The 16,247-nt window shown below is 34.8% G+C and overlaps 1 protein-coding gene across 1 annotated transcript; it reads right to left on the reverse strand.

Annotated features, from left to right (window-relative positions):
• Positions 1–389: 389 nt before the first annotated feature.
• On the reverse strand, positions 390–13,798 carry LOC137387735 (innexin unc-9-like). Its single transcript, XM_068074236.1, has 4 exons — positions 13,664–13,798; positions 11,428–11,560; positions 7,651–7,852; positions 390–1,359 (listed from the first exon to the last, which is right to left on the reverse strand). The coding sequence occupies exons 1-4, from the start codon at positions 13,789–13,791 to the stop codon at positions 557–559; spliced, it is 1,266 nt and encodes a 421-aa protein (XP_067930337.1). The 5' UTR covers positions 13,792–13,798; the 3' UTR covers positions 390–556.
• Positions 13,799–16,247: the final 2,449 nt, after the last annotated feature.

A 16,247-nucleotide genomic window follows, 5' to 3' on the forward strand; every position in this document is an offset into this window, starting at 1 on the left:
ATTGACGCTTTTTTATTACATACGAATTAAACAGACTTAGCCCACAGAAAGTAAAACTTTGAAAAGTGTTATACAATGTGCCTAATCAATGAAATTTGCAAAGGTTTGACAACCATGGAACACAGGCTACAGCTTTGCTAAAATAGTTATTACAGTAAACACATACATTCAGTGTTTTGTTCCATCCTCACTCCAGAGAGCGACTAAAAGTAACAAACCTTGGTAAATATGTGCTTAGAGGCCATTCTTGAAGTCAACAGTAACTTGAAGTTAGTTACTCAATTTGGTCCAGCAGCAATGTCCTTCGTTTTATGTAATTTATTTGTTGATCCTTATATACATATTTCATATCAATAATTCTAGCAGGCATTAAAAACCACCATGAGCAAATAAATGGGTTGACTTACTTTCACAAATTCTATCTTCAACCTTTATATAAAATCTGAAATACATATTTTAAACCTTCACACAATGGTGGTCAACAGGAAATACTAAACAGAGATGCTAGCAGAGTTGTGATATATAGAGTAGAGGCTTTATGCTGAGGTTAGTTAGTTCATGCCATTGTAGGTAATATCTGAAGCACATCCTCTTCAGAAACTCCCCAATTCCTTTTATCCTGCCTTTTTGGCTGTTTCTGCAGCTGCCAGAGAGATCCTATGACCTCTGCTATAATGACATTATTAGTATTAGATTCGAGCATGCGCAAGATCAGTGTTCCGTCTTGTCGGAGGTAGTGACAGACAAATCTGTGTAGTTGGTCTCGTCTTATGTGGCTGCTGCGGTAGTTGGTTTTCAAATATCTTTTTAAATGTTGCTCGACGTATGACCTTCTGTTAGGAATGAAGGCATTCCAGAGATAGCAAACAAGGCTGAGGATATTGATGAGAGACATGGCGCAGAGCCAGAACCAGAGAACAAGATAAACTTTCTCATTGAAGAGGTTTATAGGAAGAGCGCATTGAATGGTAAAAAGCTGAACATTAGAAAACTGTCTAATGTTGACATCACATAACGTAACTCTTGGAAACATTTTGGAGTTGTGATACTTATGTTCTATGATGTCTCTCATGGCATCGATTCCATAGAATATGTAACCGTCACCTATGAACTCTCCGAGCAAAAACAGTTGCCCGATGCTGCTCGCTGTGTAAAGCAGCTTGCAGAGGAGGTGCAGGGAAGCCAAGTAGTTTCCATAAGTTTTTCCACAGCATAAAGAGCAGTACTCGGCTAGCATTTGTGTGCAGCGAGCGTAACAGTCCTTCCTGTAGACCTGTTGATGCCGCAGAGCTCTGTCAATGTGTTTAGTTATGTAACTAACAACTTTGTCTCTGACATCAGGATTGAGGTTTTCCATGCCTACCAACGAACCAAAACTTGGAAACATGTCAAGCTATAATATTTACTGTAACTAGCTTGTCAACTCGCTACCTTCCTCAAATTACACACAGCAAGTCTATGAGCCTCTATAAAAACATGGTAGTCAACACTGCCTACGATATACTACATAATTGAATCAAACTTGCTTGGTTGCAAGGAGAAAAACGTTTCAACATAATTGAATTGAAGAGACAACTCTCTTTTACAAGACCTACCCAAAAATAGGAACTTGATGAATAACATTATCTGATTAATGTATATGAATTATGTCAAACCATAACATTTGCTGTAACCAGCTTGCCAACTTATCGAGTTGTTGCAGTAAGTACTTCTATAAATTCAGGTGACCTAGTCACCAATTAGCAGATGTAGTGATCAGCTTCATTACATACATGTTCAAAAACATCTAATCAGATCACACAGCAAAACTTTAGTGCTTGAAATGTGAGAAGATAACTCCTTTGTTATAACTTATTCATGTCAGTTTTCTAAGATGGCTGAGCAATTGTTAAAAATAACGGCATTGTGTAATCTGCACTAGTTATACTGTTAATTATATTACAATAAATAATATTTATAATGCAGAATTAGTTATATTGTTAATTATATTACAATAAATAATATTTATAGTGCAGAATTAGTTATATTGTTAATTATATTACAATAAATAATATTTATAGTGCAGAATTAGTTATATTTTTAATTATATTACAATAAATAATATTTATAATGCAGAATTAGTTATATTGTTAATTATATTACAATAAATAATATTTATAGTGCAGAATTAGTTATATTGTTAATTACATTACAATAAATAATATTTATAGTGCAGAATTAGTTATATTTTTAATTATATTACAATAAATAATATTTATAATGCAGAATTAGTTATATTGTTAATTATATTACAATAAATAATATTTATAGTGCAGAATTTACATTACTGTCACAACTAAAATATGCTTTAATTTAATGTAATTTTACTAATCTATAGTAATTGACTGAAAACTGCAGCAAATAGCGAATATTTATAATTTGCGGTGTATATATATTTATACAACATATATTATATAAATATATAGGTACTATAATAGATATAGCTGTACCAATGACTACAACATAGCTAGCAAAGTAAAAAAATAAAATAAAATATCTGCTACTCGAAGAGGAGATTGAAAAGTGCTGGTATATAATAACGACTGTAATTGTAGGGGTCATTGGAGTATTGGGTACAATAGCATCGACAACAATCAACAAAAGTCAGCTGCAGAAAAGAACCCTATTTGAAATGGCCAAGATCTTGAGACGAGCGCTTAAGCTTCCAGATCCCTGGTAGGAGACCAGAGCTTGAGTGTACATTACCACCCACTTGGGTTAACGAGAATGAAGAAACCAATTTTTTGATTTATACATATATACAAAAACTTGAAAAAATAAATATATATAAATATATAAATACTAGCTAAATGCCTGGTGTTGCTGGGATAATAAAAGTCTTTGAACAGAAAATTTATTTTTATTTAACATATAACAACAGTTACCCTTTCAACTCTCAAAATTCATATAATCAGAAAAGTGTTTTGTGCAGTTTAAACAAATTAAGAGAAAAAAAACAAAAACAACTGTAAAGGTTTTTAAACTTTGTCAAGCAACTGTAACTTTCAAGCTTCATATCATGAGGAAAAGTTTTTGTGCAGGTCAAATAAATTAAGAAACAAAGTAGAACATCTATAAAAGTGTTTAAATATGAAATAATTAGCTAGTAATAGCTAAATTAAGTCTGTTTTGCTACGATTACAATAAAAGATGATTTGGCAATGATACAATTAATACGAACTGAGAAAACAAAATAAAAATCCTGAATATGTTGAATTAATAATAACGATTCATGCATAGAAGTGTGGATGTATAAAAAAGGTTACTGTTCCAGCAAAAGCTATCCATCAAAACTTTGAACACGACAATTATACTTGTACCTCTCGATACTGGTACAAATGTAAAAATGACATATCGGGTTAGGAGTTGACACAAATATATAAAAGTGAGACCCCTACATGGTGTGTTTTATTCATATGGTAAATATATATTTACCTCCCAATTACTGTATAATTTTACATGCATATACACATTCATATATACATGTAAATAAATATCTATATTTATATATATTTATATATAAATATAGATATTTATATATATAATATTTATATATAAATATAATATTTATATATTTATATATAAATATATATATATTTATATATATATCTAAATTTATATATATTTATATATATAAATTTACATATACAATGTATATGTATTTATTCGAATGGGTGTACATGTATATATACAGCTTTTTACATAAAAATTCACTGAGACTATTTAAAAAGAGGTCAAATCTGCACAAAGAAACAGTACCATATTTATGCTCTGTAGAAAGCTAATAATCTCATGACTGCTGGTATGCAATATCATATGATTTTCAATGCTTATACCTTTAAAATAGAGTATCAAAAACAATTGAAACTTAACATATGACTGTCTGGAGCCGTCAGGATTTATGAACTAGTACTACAATAGCATCACTTGACACTCTCAACTTGAAATTATATATAGGTATATGTAGCTATATATTAGACCGTCACACAGCATTAATATGAGAAACAAGTTATCAACAACGCATGGTATCGCATCAGCATAATGAGTGCTGAACAGAGCTGACACGTGGGACAATTATAGTTCATTCTGTCCTGGAGATACATAACTGACATTAAGTGATTTACCTGTCATTTGAAATTTTTGGAATATTTAAAGCGTTAGTAACAGCCGTGTGTAAATTGTGTTAGTAAACAGCAAGCCACTATTGTCATGGCAACCTTTGTTTTTATAGCAATGGAATTTTTACCATGCCTAGTTTCAACTTCCATTACCAGCAGATGGGCACACTCGCAATACACGGGCTCAACTTGCATTACCAGCAGATGGGCACACTCGCAATACATGGGCTCAACTTCCATTACCAGCAGATGGGCACACTCGCAATACATGGGCTCAACTTCCATTACCAGCAGATGGGCACACTCGCAATACATGGGCTCAACTTGCATTACCAGCAGATGGGCACACTCGCAATACATGGGCTCGACTTGCATTACCAGCAGATGGGCACACTCGCAATACATGGGCTCAACTTGCATTACCAGCAGATGGGCACACTCGCAATACATGGGCTCGACTTGCATTACCAGCAGATGGGCACACTCGCAATACATGGGCTCAACTTGCATTACCAGCAGATGGGCACACTCGCAATACACGGGCTCAACTTGCATTACCAGCAGATGGGCACACTCGCAATACACGGGCTCAACTTCCATTACCAGCAGATGGGCACACTCGCAATACACGGGCTCAACTTGCATTACCAGCAGATGGGCACACTCGCAATACACGGGCTCAACTTCCATTACCAGCAGATGGGCACACTCGCAATACACGGGCTCAACTTGCATTACCAGCAGATGGGCACACTCGCAATACATGGGCTCAACTTCCATTACCAGCAGATGGGCACACTCGCAATACACGGGCTCAACTTGCATTACCAGCAGATGGGCACACTCGCAATACACGGGCTCAACTTGCATTACCAGCAGATGGGCACACTCGCAATACACGGGCTCGACTTGCATTACCAGCAGATGGGCACACTCGCAATACATGGGCTCAACTTGCATTACCAGCAGATGGGCACACTCGCAATACACGGGCTCAACTTGCATTACCAGCAGATGGGCACACTCGCAATACACGGGCTCAACTTGCATTACCAGCAGATGGGCACACTCGCAATACACGGGCTCAACTTGCATTACCAGCAGATGGGCACACTCGCAATACATGGGCTCAACTTGCATTACCAGCAGATGGGCACACTCGCAATACACGGGCTCGACTCATTTTCTCAGATATTCGCAGACAAAGCAAATTATAACCGCAGATGGCATGCTAGCAATACATGGGTATTGCTAGCATGCCATCTGCATCGTGCACATATACATTGACTGTCTTTGGCATTCTTTCCTTTCTCTATTGCAAATTCATCACCACTTTTTTATCTTTACTGTAATAAGAGCTATACTATATAGTACTATACTATATATATTACTATACTATATATATATATATATATACATATATAGTATATACATACATATACATGCATATACAGTCAAACATGGATAACTCGAACTTCACGGGACCGAGCGAAAGTGTTCGAATTATCAGAGCGTCCAAGTTATCAGAGCACTGTCACAAGTCCATGTATTTACTTATTTATCAGTAGATACACGTACATATACAAACTATAATATAAATCAAAAGCACAAATGGCTTGTTTCAAATTAAATGCTTCTAATGTAAAGTTTAAAACGTTTTTATCAAAAGTATAGAGATTTTTCTATCGCTTGAGATTGGTTCGTTGTTTGAGGTGATGTTATTGCCAGGACGTTTTTTAGATTGACATTGGCAAAACTTGATCATTGTTGAAATGCTCAAAAGAAAAGACATCTTTTTCTTTTGAGCGTTTTACCCACGATCAATTTTGCTGATTTTTCTTGAAGTTTATGCAAAGATTACCTCACTTTACCTTGCTTCCGAAGGGCGATCGCTAAGCGGATGTTTGGTATAAAGCAAATTTCACCAAACCTTTAGAAAAGTCGTTGACAAAAATATTTTGCCGATGGTGGTAATAACGACGCTTATGAATTACGAAAAGTTGAGGTTTACCTCTATGGCTTGGAATAAAGTGATTTTCTAAAGCGATAACAACCGTTTCGGTAGCCGTTGGGCAAAAAACAGTTCGAGTTAACAGTGTTGAGTTCGAGTTATCTATAGCAATTTATCATTACGTGGGAACGAACCAAAGGAAATGTTCGAATTAACCATGTGTTCGAGCTATCCGTGGATGAGTTATCCATGTTTGACTGTATATGTATGTATATGTATGTATATGTATATATATAGTATATGTATAAATATATAGTATATGTATACTATATATTACTATATATATATATATATATATATATATATATATATATATATATAGAAAAGAAGAAGGAGCGTTGATTATTCTGCATAGTCAGAGCTAAGAAAGGTGTTGTATTTCTTAATGATAAGTGATAATATCCCACACCCAGTAGGCTAAACATGACATAAATGTTTATGTTAAAGGTATTATATATCAAAGATTTGATAGCGGTTAAATAAACTTCGCTAATTTATGGTAATCGGATACGTTGTACATACTCTATCAGTGTAAGTCAATTCATAAAATGTATAAGACATTCTTTAGAGTTAAATTCATCTTAGCAAGGTTCATGTCGACTGGGATAAAGATTTCATTAATCATTTCTCATGATACCAGCATAGCAGTGTTATATTGCTGCCACGATATGTGTATGTGACATCACTGGCCTACTGATATCAACAGATATGAATTTAAGAAAAATAGTGAAAATCAATTCATATAAACTATTAAATTCTTTTGTCATGATTCGCATGATGATATAATCAGTATGTAGCTTGCTTGAAGTACATCTTTGTTTGCTGGCCAAGTGCCATTAGCAGGAGAGAACATGGTAGATAGCCTTGCGTCCTGCCCTACTTCTATACTATCCTATATACTACTCTTATCTCTCGCTCTCCCTGGCACCAATTTTTACCTCTCTCCCTCTCTTTGGCACACCATTTACCTCTCATTCTCTCCTAACCGCCATTACTACATTGTCTTCCCTAGCACTACTCTCACTGATCTCTTCTCCTACGATCTCTACTTCTACTCTCTCTCTCTCTCTCTCTCTGACCCCTTTCTCCTCTCTCTCCATCTCTCTCCATCTCTCTCCATCTCTCTCCATCTCTCTCCATCTCTCTCCATCTCTCTCCATCTCTCTCCCTCTCTCTCCATCTCTCTCCATCTCTCTCCATCTCTCTCCATCTCTCTCCATCTCCCACCCTCTCTCTCTATCTCCCACCCTCTCTCTCCCACCCCTTTCTCTTTCCTTCTCCTTCTCCCGCTCTCTCGCTTTCTCTCTCTATCTCTTCTCACCACCACTACTATTCTTCCCTCCTACACCGCCACTAAAAATCTCTCACTAAGACCATTACTATCTTATTATTTTCCTAGTACTTTTTCAACCTCTAACGTTACTACCATCTCTCTCTCCCCTATCACCATTACTAATACTCTGATGCCAGAAGTTAGAGTACCTGAGAGGAGAACAGATATCTTGTTGATGTTGAGTCCACTTCTACTGCTCTTCACTCTCCAGAGTAAGGAGGGAAGGTAAAACATAATTCCTTGTACAATAAGTATAAGTGGGATCCACTGGTAGTAAGTTATAATGTGCTCTCTCTTTTCATGGGCCATCGGAGGCCGTTCCTCCATCGATACATAGTAGGTGTTAGAGACCTGAAGACGAGGACAAGCACTGCCAATAGTAGGCAATATATCAAAGTCGTTAATATATAGTAAGTAGAGAATACCTTGTAATAGAGAAATGGATGGTTGGTATATACTATGGAAGGTAACCAGGGAAAAACTGAAGAGAGTGAGTACATCAATATTTACATTACATACATGCCATACACATGCCATACATATGCCATACATATGCCATACATATGCTGCCAATCAACAAAAATCATCGGTTATCTCTGTGATACAAAGTTGTGTCACGTGTGTGCTGATACCTACTTTACAAGTCAGTGTTTATATGTGAATTTGTCTCCTTAATATGAAGTTATCTATACATGTATATAAATATGCAGTGGACCATGATTATGAGCGAGTTATGTGGTCGACATTACACAGAGTGCAACCCCCTGGCTATTGCACTGATACACAACTTGCTCACTCAGTCTGTTGCTTAAAAAAGAGAATAATCCAACTGGCTGGCCGCATAATAACTGATAATATATGAATAGGACATCAATAGAAGCTGTTATGTAGGCACTAGATGAGAGGTTACATTGTAAAACAATTAAAAACATTGCATGTATCACATATGAAAGAAATGATAGCAAGTGTAGACTAGATGTCAATCTCAGATTTCGATTTTGCATCTCGATCAAACGTCTGCCGGGTAAATGACTCTCTCTTTCCTCTTAGTAATTACACTAAGTGAATGTTCTTCTCTTTCTCTTTGGTATTTCATTAATTGCCAGTATTGATTATTGATTATTAATTATCATTAATTAAGTGTCGGTCAATAACTCATCGGACTGTCGTGCTCTATGCCAGTGGTTTTTAACTTAGTTGGATGTACCGAACACACCTTTTTTTCACATCAAGACAGGTATATTTTTGACTGGTGAACAAAATGATCTGTGCATTAACATCACTGTGTTCAAAGACCAAAATCAATACTGTACCAAGAATTCACAACAAATTACATATTTTTTCACAAAGCCGTGACCTTGCAAATCAGTGGAACTTTTGTTGTTGCCTGATTACTCGCAGTACTATTAACTCACGTACCCCTAGGTTCAATCGATGGCAGGCTAAGAACCACTGTTTTAAACCCAACAATCTACTGTTGAAATGTTGTTGATGTGGTTATAACAATAGTGATGATTTAAAAATACCCAAGTACAGGACATCACCAGCCTTAGGAGCAGTAGATTCCTAAGCCAACCCCTAATGTTCAGATGGCTTGGGAAAGCTCTTTCTTAGTGAAGTGTCTAAAATGAAGCCTGATTTCATCTTGTAAAGTTGTCCACTCGCTTGTATAGTAAGTGGTTGTGTAGATGATCATATCTCTCACAGGCTCTCTTCACTTCATCTAGTCACATTACCTCAAGTCTATCGGTCTGGTGCACACGCTTGTTCAAAACTTAAAATATATTCTCGGTAATTTTTTCTTGCTATGCAATTTCATAAACCATCAGCTCACATTTTTCCTCCACAAACTATTCGACTTTTGTCCTTTATTGTCTTGATGTGCAGACCAAATTTTTTGAAGTTGAGAAAACCGCAACAGTGTCTGTTTGCGCATCAGCTTTAGAAATCTAATAGGTATTGGAAGAGCTTTCAAACACGAAATGAACTTACAGCCCATCTGTCTATTTACAAAAATCCAACTAACCAGAGCAAGTTGAATGATCGACTGGTTGAATGACTAGCTGGCCGCCACTCCATTAAACCAGCAATTTCTACATTATCTGTTTTATGTCGTACTGTTGTGCTGCAGGTGTGTTGCCACTCTGTTTTTTTCTGTTTCTTTCAATAAGTTGGAGATGATGGTTCTTTTTGTTCAAGAATCAGAGAAATTACCTTGATCTGTAGCTGATCTCTACCTTTACTATCCTTTTTTCATTGCTTGCATCACTATTTGTTGCACCTACTTGACTCAGGGCTATATTTTTTCCACTAGTATAGAGTTAATGTCATACTCATTAGGCAAATCATTCTACCTGACAATAAATAGAACTGGGTAATTTTTATGGTTTGACTAGCTGAATGCCCAGTGTTGCATGGGTAATAAAATAGCTTTTGCATAGAAAATTTATTTTTAACCAACAAATACAAAATTACGATTCTAACTTTTACATGAAGATATTTGTTTATTTATGGGTGTGTCTGGCCAATGCATATCTCAAATATTCGAAAGCTCGAGGCATAGCTTAACAGATCGCAAAAAAAACATCTCTCATCTCGTATGCTACACATTCGCTCACAATTTAAAGTAGCTTATAAATATTGGCAGGTAATGTAGACACCATTGACCAAGTTTCTTTACACAATGAGTTGGAGTAACTTAAGCTAGTAACTTAAGCTAATATTTTAACTTTTACTATAATAAGTGCTGTGTCTGAAGTCAGTGGAGAGCATTAGAAAAAGGATTGCACCTCACAGGAATCAAACCCGTACATTCAGATGTGAAAACAAGCTCACCACCAATTAAACCATGCAGCCACCTTGCTGCGCTTCAAAATAATTGTGCGCGCAATCATTAAAAATGATGATCTCTCACATGCACTGGAATGCTGAAGTGTGAGTATTTTAACGAATCGCTATTAGCTGAACGTAGTGTTAACGACATGTTGTCAACACTATGTTACTAACAACCTGGTTACCAACCTGGTTTACAACCTGTTAACACCAGATTGTTGAGTAGAGGCTTATGTAAAATGACTATGCTTCAGGACATATGAAGCATTCGTTCTTTTGCAAGTAGCCAAAAAGAATTTGGTCACTTTTCGAAACACAACTGCAATCTTGAACAGTCATTTGATGTTGTCAGCAAAAAAAACTACTGTTTGTAACCAGCTGACCAATAAATTTACAGTGTTTGAATCTTATACATAGCATGATTGTGTGAAAATTAATAGATGAATTTATCAGTTATATTGTTTAATAAAATTAAATCACTGGCTCAGGAAGACAAGAAATTATCTATGCTTGCATCTATGTTTATAAAGTTAATCAAGCATGCGAGCATTTACTACACAATGCAAAAGGCATACTTGTCACTTTTCCATACTATCTGCTTGGGTGATATATTGTTTAAAAAGTTAAGCATTTACGGCCATTTGTTATGAAAACTTATCTACTCGTGCGTGTAGCAGTGAGAAGAATCATAGCATCCAACTTGTCAATTCTGTAAAATTTTAAAATAAAAGGGACCAAACATGGGCCTGTAAGCGCTGGTTTCAACCATGTCTAGTCTAAATCTAATACATGTATATAAACTCAGCAAAATATAGTATTTAAACATATACAATCTACTGAAAACATCACAGTTATATCAAAGCTGTAACAGTAAGAGATCAGAGAAATTCTTAATACTGTTATAGTTTTGACATGGCCTAGTGCCAAATATTATCGTTCATATGATCAGCTTTAAATTGCGATATCTAGCAGGTGCTAGCAGGTGACCCAGTGTCAAAAAATTCATCCTTAAAAAGAAAGATGTTACGCTCATTTTAGGGTAATTGCTAACAGGTGCTCTTGTAAACTTACTGAATACATTGACAGGGACTTACCCAGCACAAATGATTGGTGTACTCGACCATAGAGAAGGTGAATTCAGATGGAGCCATGCAGGCTATCGGGTCTCCCACATACTGCTTTGTGCTTATCATCAACATGATCATAGTTATTAGAATAACTGAGTACCTGAAAACATAAGATCTAATTTCCCCATTTGTTCTATCTTTACTGGTACAGACAGACACTGGGTCTGACAAGATATACACCGTACACTTTAGCTAGCCTTGTTCACTAAAAATTACATATTTCGAAGATTTCAACATAATAGAAAAAAATGTTTCTTTTAAAAATATTATTTAGCTACTCACATTATTATTTTTATTCATTCCGATTGTGTAATAAATTATTAAATAATTATTACATAATGGAGATAAGACCTAATTTAGCATTGTACAAAGGTGAGACAATCCAATGTCTGAAGCCTAATTATTGCTGGTCAATAGCTTATCACCTCTGACAGCTTTCAAAAATCGAATGATACCAAATGGGATCATTTTAAGGAGACAATCTGCAGTGCTTATATTTGAAACAGTCAAACTTAACAAAGATTTTTGAAACAGTATGAGTATACCTTTACTTAAAAATGCAGTCTATTTATTTAGTTTTTTTAACAACTTTGAACTTACATAAATACCTGTTAACTGAAGTCCTATTTGTAGGCATTTACTTTTTACAGAATGTGGTTAGCGCAGTCTTGCAAACATTTTGCAAGTTGTTGATATGTCAGCAAACCACCCACTGATTTGTTAACCATAAACGCACACCTGTCTTTGGAAGCATTCTCTATTTGTGGCATACTGCCAGTGATACATAGGTCTTAATTTAACCTTTTGCTTAGGTTAAATTATTTTCAACCCATTTTCTCAGATATTGGCAGACAAAGCATATTATAACCGTCATACGCTTTTACCAGGGACAACCTGTTAACTTGGCTGCCAATTTTAATTCTATGCAACAACTGAACACAAACAACTACTTTGTGAGAGGAAGTTCATGACACATACAGAAGGTTTCCAGGTCCCAGCAAAATACAAACTTATACATGCTTTTTTTACTAAATTGTTTCAGTCTATTATGGATTCAGCTAAATAAATCTCCTCATTTAACAGAATCAAAACAAAACTTGTGATCTTAGAAAGCTGAGTCTTGGAAAGACATACAGCATGATATGCTCTACTATTCAAAACACCATATGCTATATATAGAGTGTTTAGTATACTATGTACTATATAGTATACATGTATAGCATATAATATACTATATAGTACTTAGTTTTGTACATGGTATACTATACTATATAGTATACTATACTATATACGAGTACAGTATATAGCATACTATATAGTATAGTATATTCAAAACCATTTATAGCTTTTGTAAAGCTTTTTATACTATATAGTCTTAAAAAGCTTTACTGCAATTATCTAGAACTAGACAAGTAAACAAATGCATAAACATTTTTACAAATTGTATGAAATATCAGTTGAGTTATGACAACTTTCAAATACTTGACTACATATTAAACTATGCAAAACAAATACATATAATATCGTAAATAAGTAAAGAATTAAATCTATTAATTTTAGAATAGACAATTAGTTTTTGTAAACAGTGACTCTCATCTCTACAAACATCTATATTGTATGCTGTCCCCAGTTGTCCGCATTACAAGATTATAGGAGCTGTTTACAGACACAACTATCAGATTTATCGAAAACAATTAGGCCAATATTAGAGTATACAGTCTGCATGACCTTGACATAGCTGTGATCATTGTAAATTCTTTGAAAAACCATTGAAGTAAAATAAAATTCAGTAGAAAAAATATTAATTTTGAAAGGTTTTTGCCTATTTGGTGCTAAACTAGTGTAACAAGAATACTCACCGCAAAGTAGCTTGTAAAGTTTTTAATGAGCAAAGGTAAAATTACAGTTTTTTACCACTATGACTTTATCAAGTCACAATTATAACCATTATGACTTGATCTTTTTTCATAAATTTAAAAACTGTAAACTAATGAACAATGTTAATAAACAGAAAAAAAATCTTACAGTAACGCTCGTTGAAAATGAAATGTACGCATGGACAGGCTAGTCCTACGTACCCCAAGTCACCCTTACCTGCTACATGTACAAGCCAGGGCTTATGACAGCAAATCAGTAATATCTACACCTGCCATCTATATGTAAGTTCCGCCTGGCAACAGTTGAGGCTGAAGAATTGTCCTACCTGCTATTCAACTTTGATGTTAGATCTTCATCCCACCTCTGAGCAAACTTTCTGATGTTGGAAAAGGAGGAGATAAACTCATGGATGGAGTAGAACATATAGGAGGCATCGATGTCGGTGACAGGCATGGCTGCAGTGTTGCCCTTTCACAGTCTCATGTGAGACTTGCTTATGAATAAAAAATATCTGTCTTTTTGCAAAGCGGGCTTAATGAACTTACTGGAAGAAAAAAGTTTCAGAGTTAGATGTTCAATGGCCTAAATGGTTGTCGGTGACTTTTATGTAGTGAACCTATCATTAAAAAATCTGTGTTTATTCGATGGTTCAAATAATAAGAATAATACATAGACAAAGATTTCATAGTTTCTTTAGATGAATGATATGAAAAGCTCAGAATATACGTACATATACGAATATAAATTACTAATTAATAAAAATATTAATAATAGTATATATAATAAATATATATTATAATATGTTGCAATATACATTATTATTGTTATACAATATTATAACATATTATTAAATTATATATAATAAATTGTAACATAAATATAATAATATATTAAATATAAATTAATAATAATATGGAAGATATTAAGGAGAGCTTAAAACTCGTGCTTAACGATGTTGATAAAGACCAGCTGAAACTTTGTGAGATTTCATCTTTTCAGTTTTGGATAATTTTAATCTCAATTTTGAAGTTGCAGCTTTCTATTGGCTGTACATATATCTATGTGTACATATACTTACATCTATGTGTACATGTATCTACATGTACACATAGATAAATGATACCACTGTGTGACATGTCAATAGAATCTTCTGGGCATGAGCTTTTTGACCTGCATAAGCATGTCACTGACTTTATCTGTACTAAACTGAATTCAAGAACAACTTCAGCCACTTTTTATTCGTTTACAGGTCACATATATATATATATATATATATATCAATTGCTTCCTCATTCAGATTAACCCAAGCGGGTGGTCATGTCTAATCAAGTTCTGGTCTCCTATCAGAGACCTGAGAGTTAGAACATTCACCTCAATATCTTAGCCGTTTACAATATCACGCTTTCCCGTAACTCACTTGTGTTGATTGCTGCTGGTATTTGATGTGCACGTATATAGCAATATATGTGTATATACATGCATATATAGAAACATCTAAACGTATGTATATATACATACTATGTACATACACATGTAGATGTTTCTAATACATATATATATACGTACTAGCTGTACTACCCGGCGTTGCCCGGGTATTAAAAATCAGCTTATAAACAATGAGAGGTAATGAGAGTTGCCTGCCACTTGCTATTAGCCTGGCACGTTGCCAATAGATAATTTGAGTAAACTTACTAATAAGAGCTATTGCTTCTCATGACGTTACGCCATCACTTTGCGTCGTTACAGAGAGCGGTAGCATATTTGCTCTGATATAGTGACATATATCGCCTAATGAATCCATCAAGCTAGTGTGGCTGAATTGGTAATGTGTCAGACTGGTGAACTGAGGGTCCAAGATCAAATCTTCTATGATACAGACTCTTTATTCCAAGGTTTTAATAGCTATAGCTGTAACTACACACATATGACAAACTTTAATATCTTCAATATCCAAAACAGTACTGCCTGTAGCACGAATATACATACATGTATATATATAGTTTCAAATTTCAAAGCAATAATCATATTTTCAAATTGTTTTGTTTTAAACCTAACTTGAACTTTCTTCTTATTTAATTTTACATTGCCCTTTTTTAATATTGAGCACTTTTATGCAAGAGACTGTAAATACTGCGCCTAATGTATATATATGTATGTATATACATTTACATGTATATGTAAATATATATATAAATTATGGCTGCACCTAAATTGCTAAGCATTTGTGTCGCAACAAGGCAACAGGCATTGCTTCATAGCTGCATACACAAGCTCAGTTAGCAGCACAGTAAAACTTTCTTTCGGTGTAAATGCTTAGAAAATATTTGTTGGTATTAGCCATCAAATATGTCAAAAACTATCAGTAGACTGCTGCCTTACGCTGTCTACTCACGCACTTGCGTCTAGCAATTATCTCAAACACTTTTGTGTGCTCCTATTACTCTGCCAATTCTAATTAGCTACACTGATACATGTATATGTTCCTTTGCAATCAATCCCTGTCATATATCTCTGTTTCATGACCTTATGACATCGCTGCTCTGGTGTTCTCCTAGTCTCTCATCTTCTCTAACAGATCTCCAACAATAAATGTGATGACTCAATTGAGCTCACAATAAGGCCTACCGTGGCCAGTCACAAGCGATGTGATGAAATGCCAGAAGTTGACATTCCAAACTCATGTACTATCTTTGAAGTTGGCTATTAAGTTTATTGCAAGCGCCTGAAGAAAACGTCATCAGTATTTCGATTTGGGTCAAGAATTCTTGCCGCATGTCGATTTCAATTGTTCTATTTTAAAAAATGGCTTCAATCTTTAGTTTAGGTGTAAAATTTAATTTCTGAATATAGTTCATGATTTCAATAACAAAATAAATAAAACAATGAAAATGTTCTTTGTGCAATCTTCT

This window comes from Watersipora subatra, chromosome 2 (assembly GCF_963576615.1).
Source record: "Watersipora subatra chromosome 2, tzWatSuba1.1, whole genome shotgun sequence".
In the NCBI taxonomy this organism is placed as follows: Eukaryota; Metazoa; Bryozoa; class Gymnolaemata; order Cheilostomatida; family Watersiporidae; genus Watersipora; species Watersipora subatra.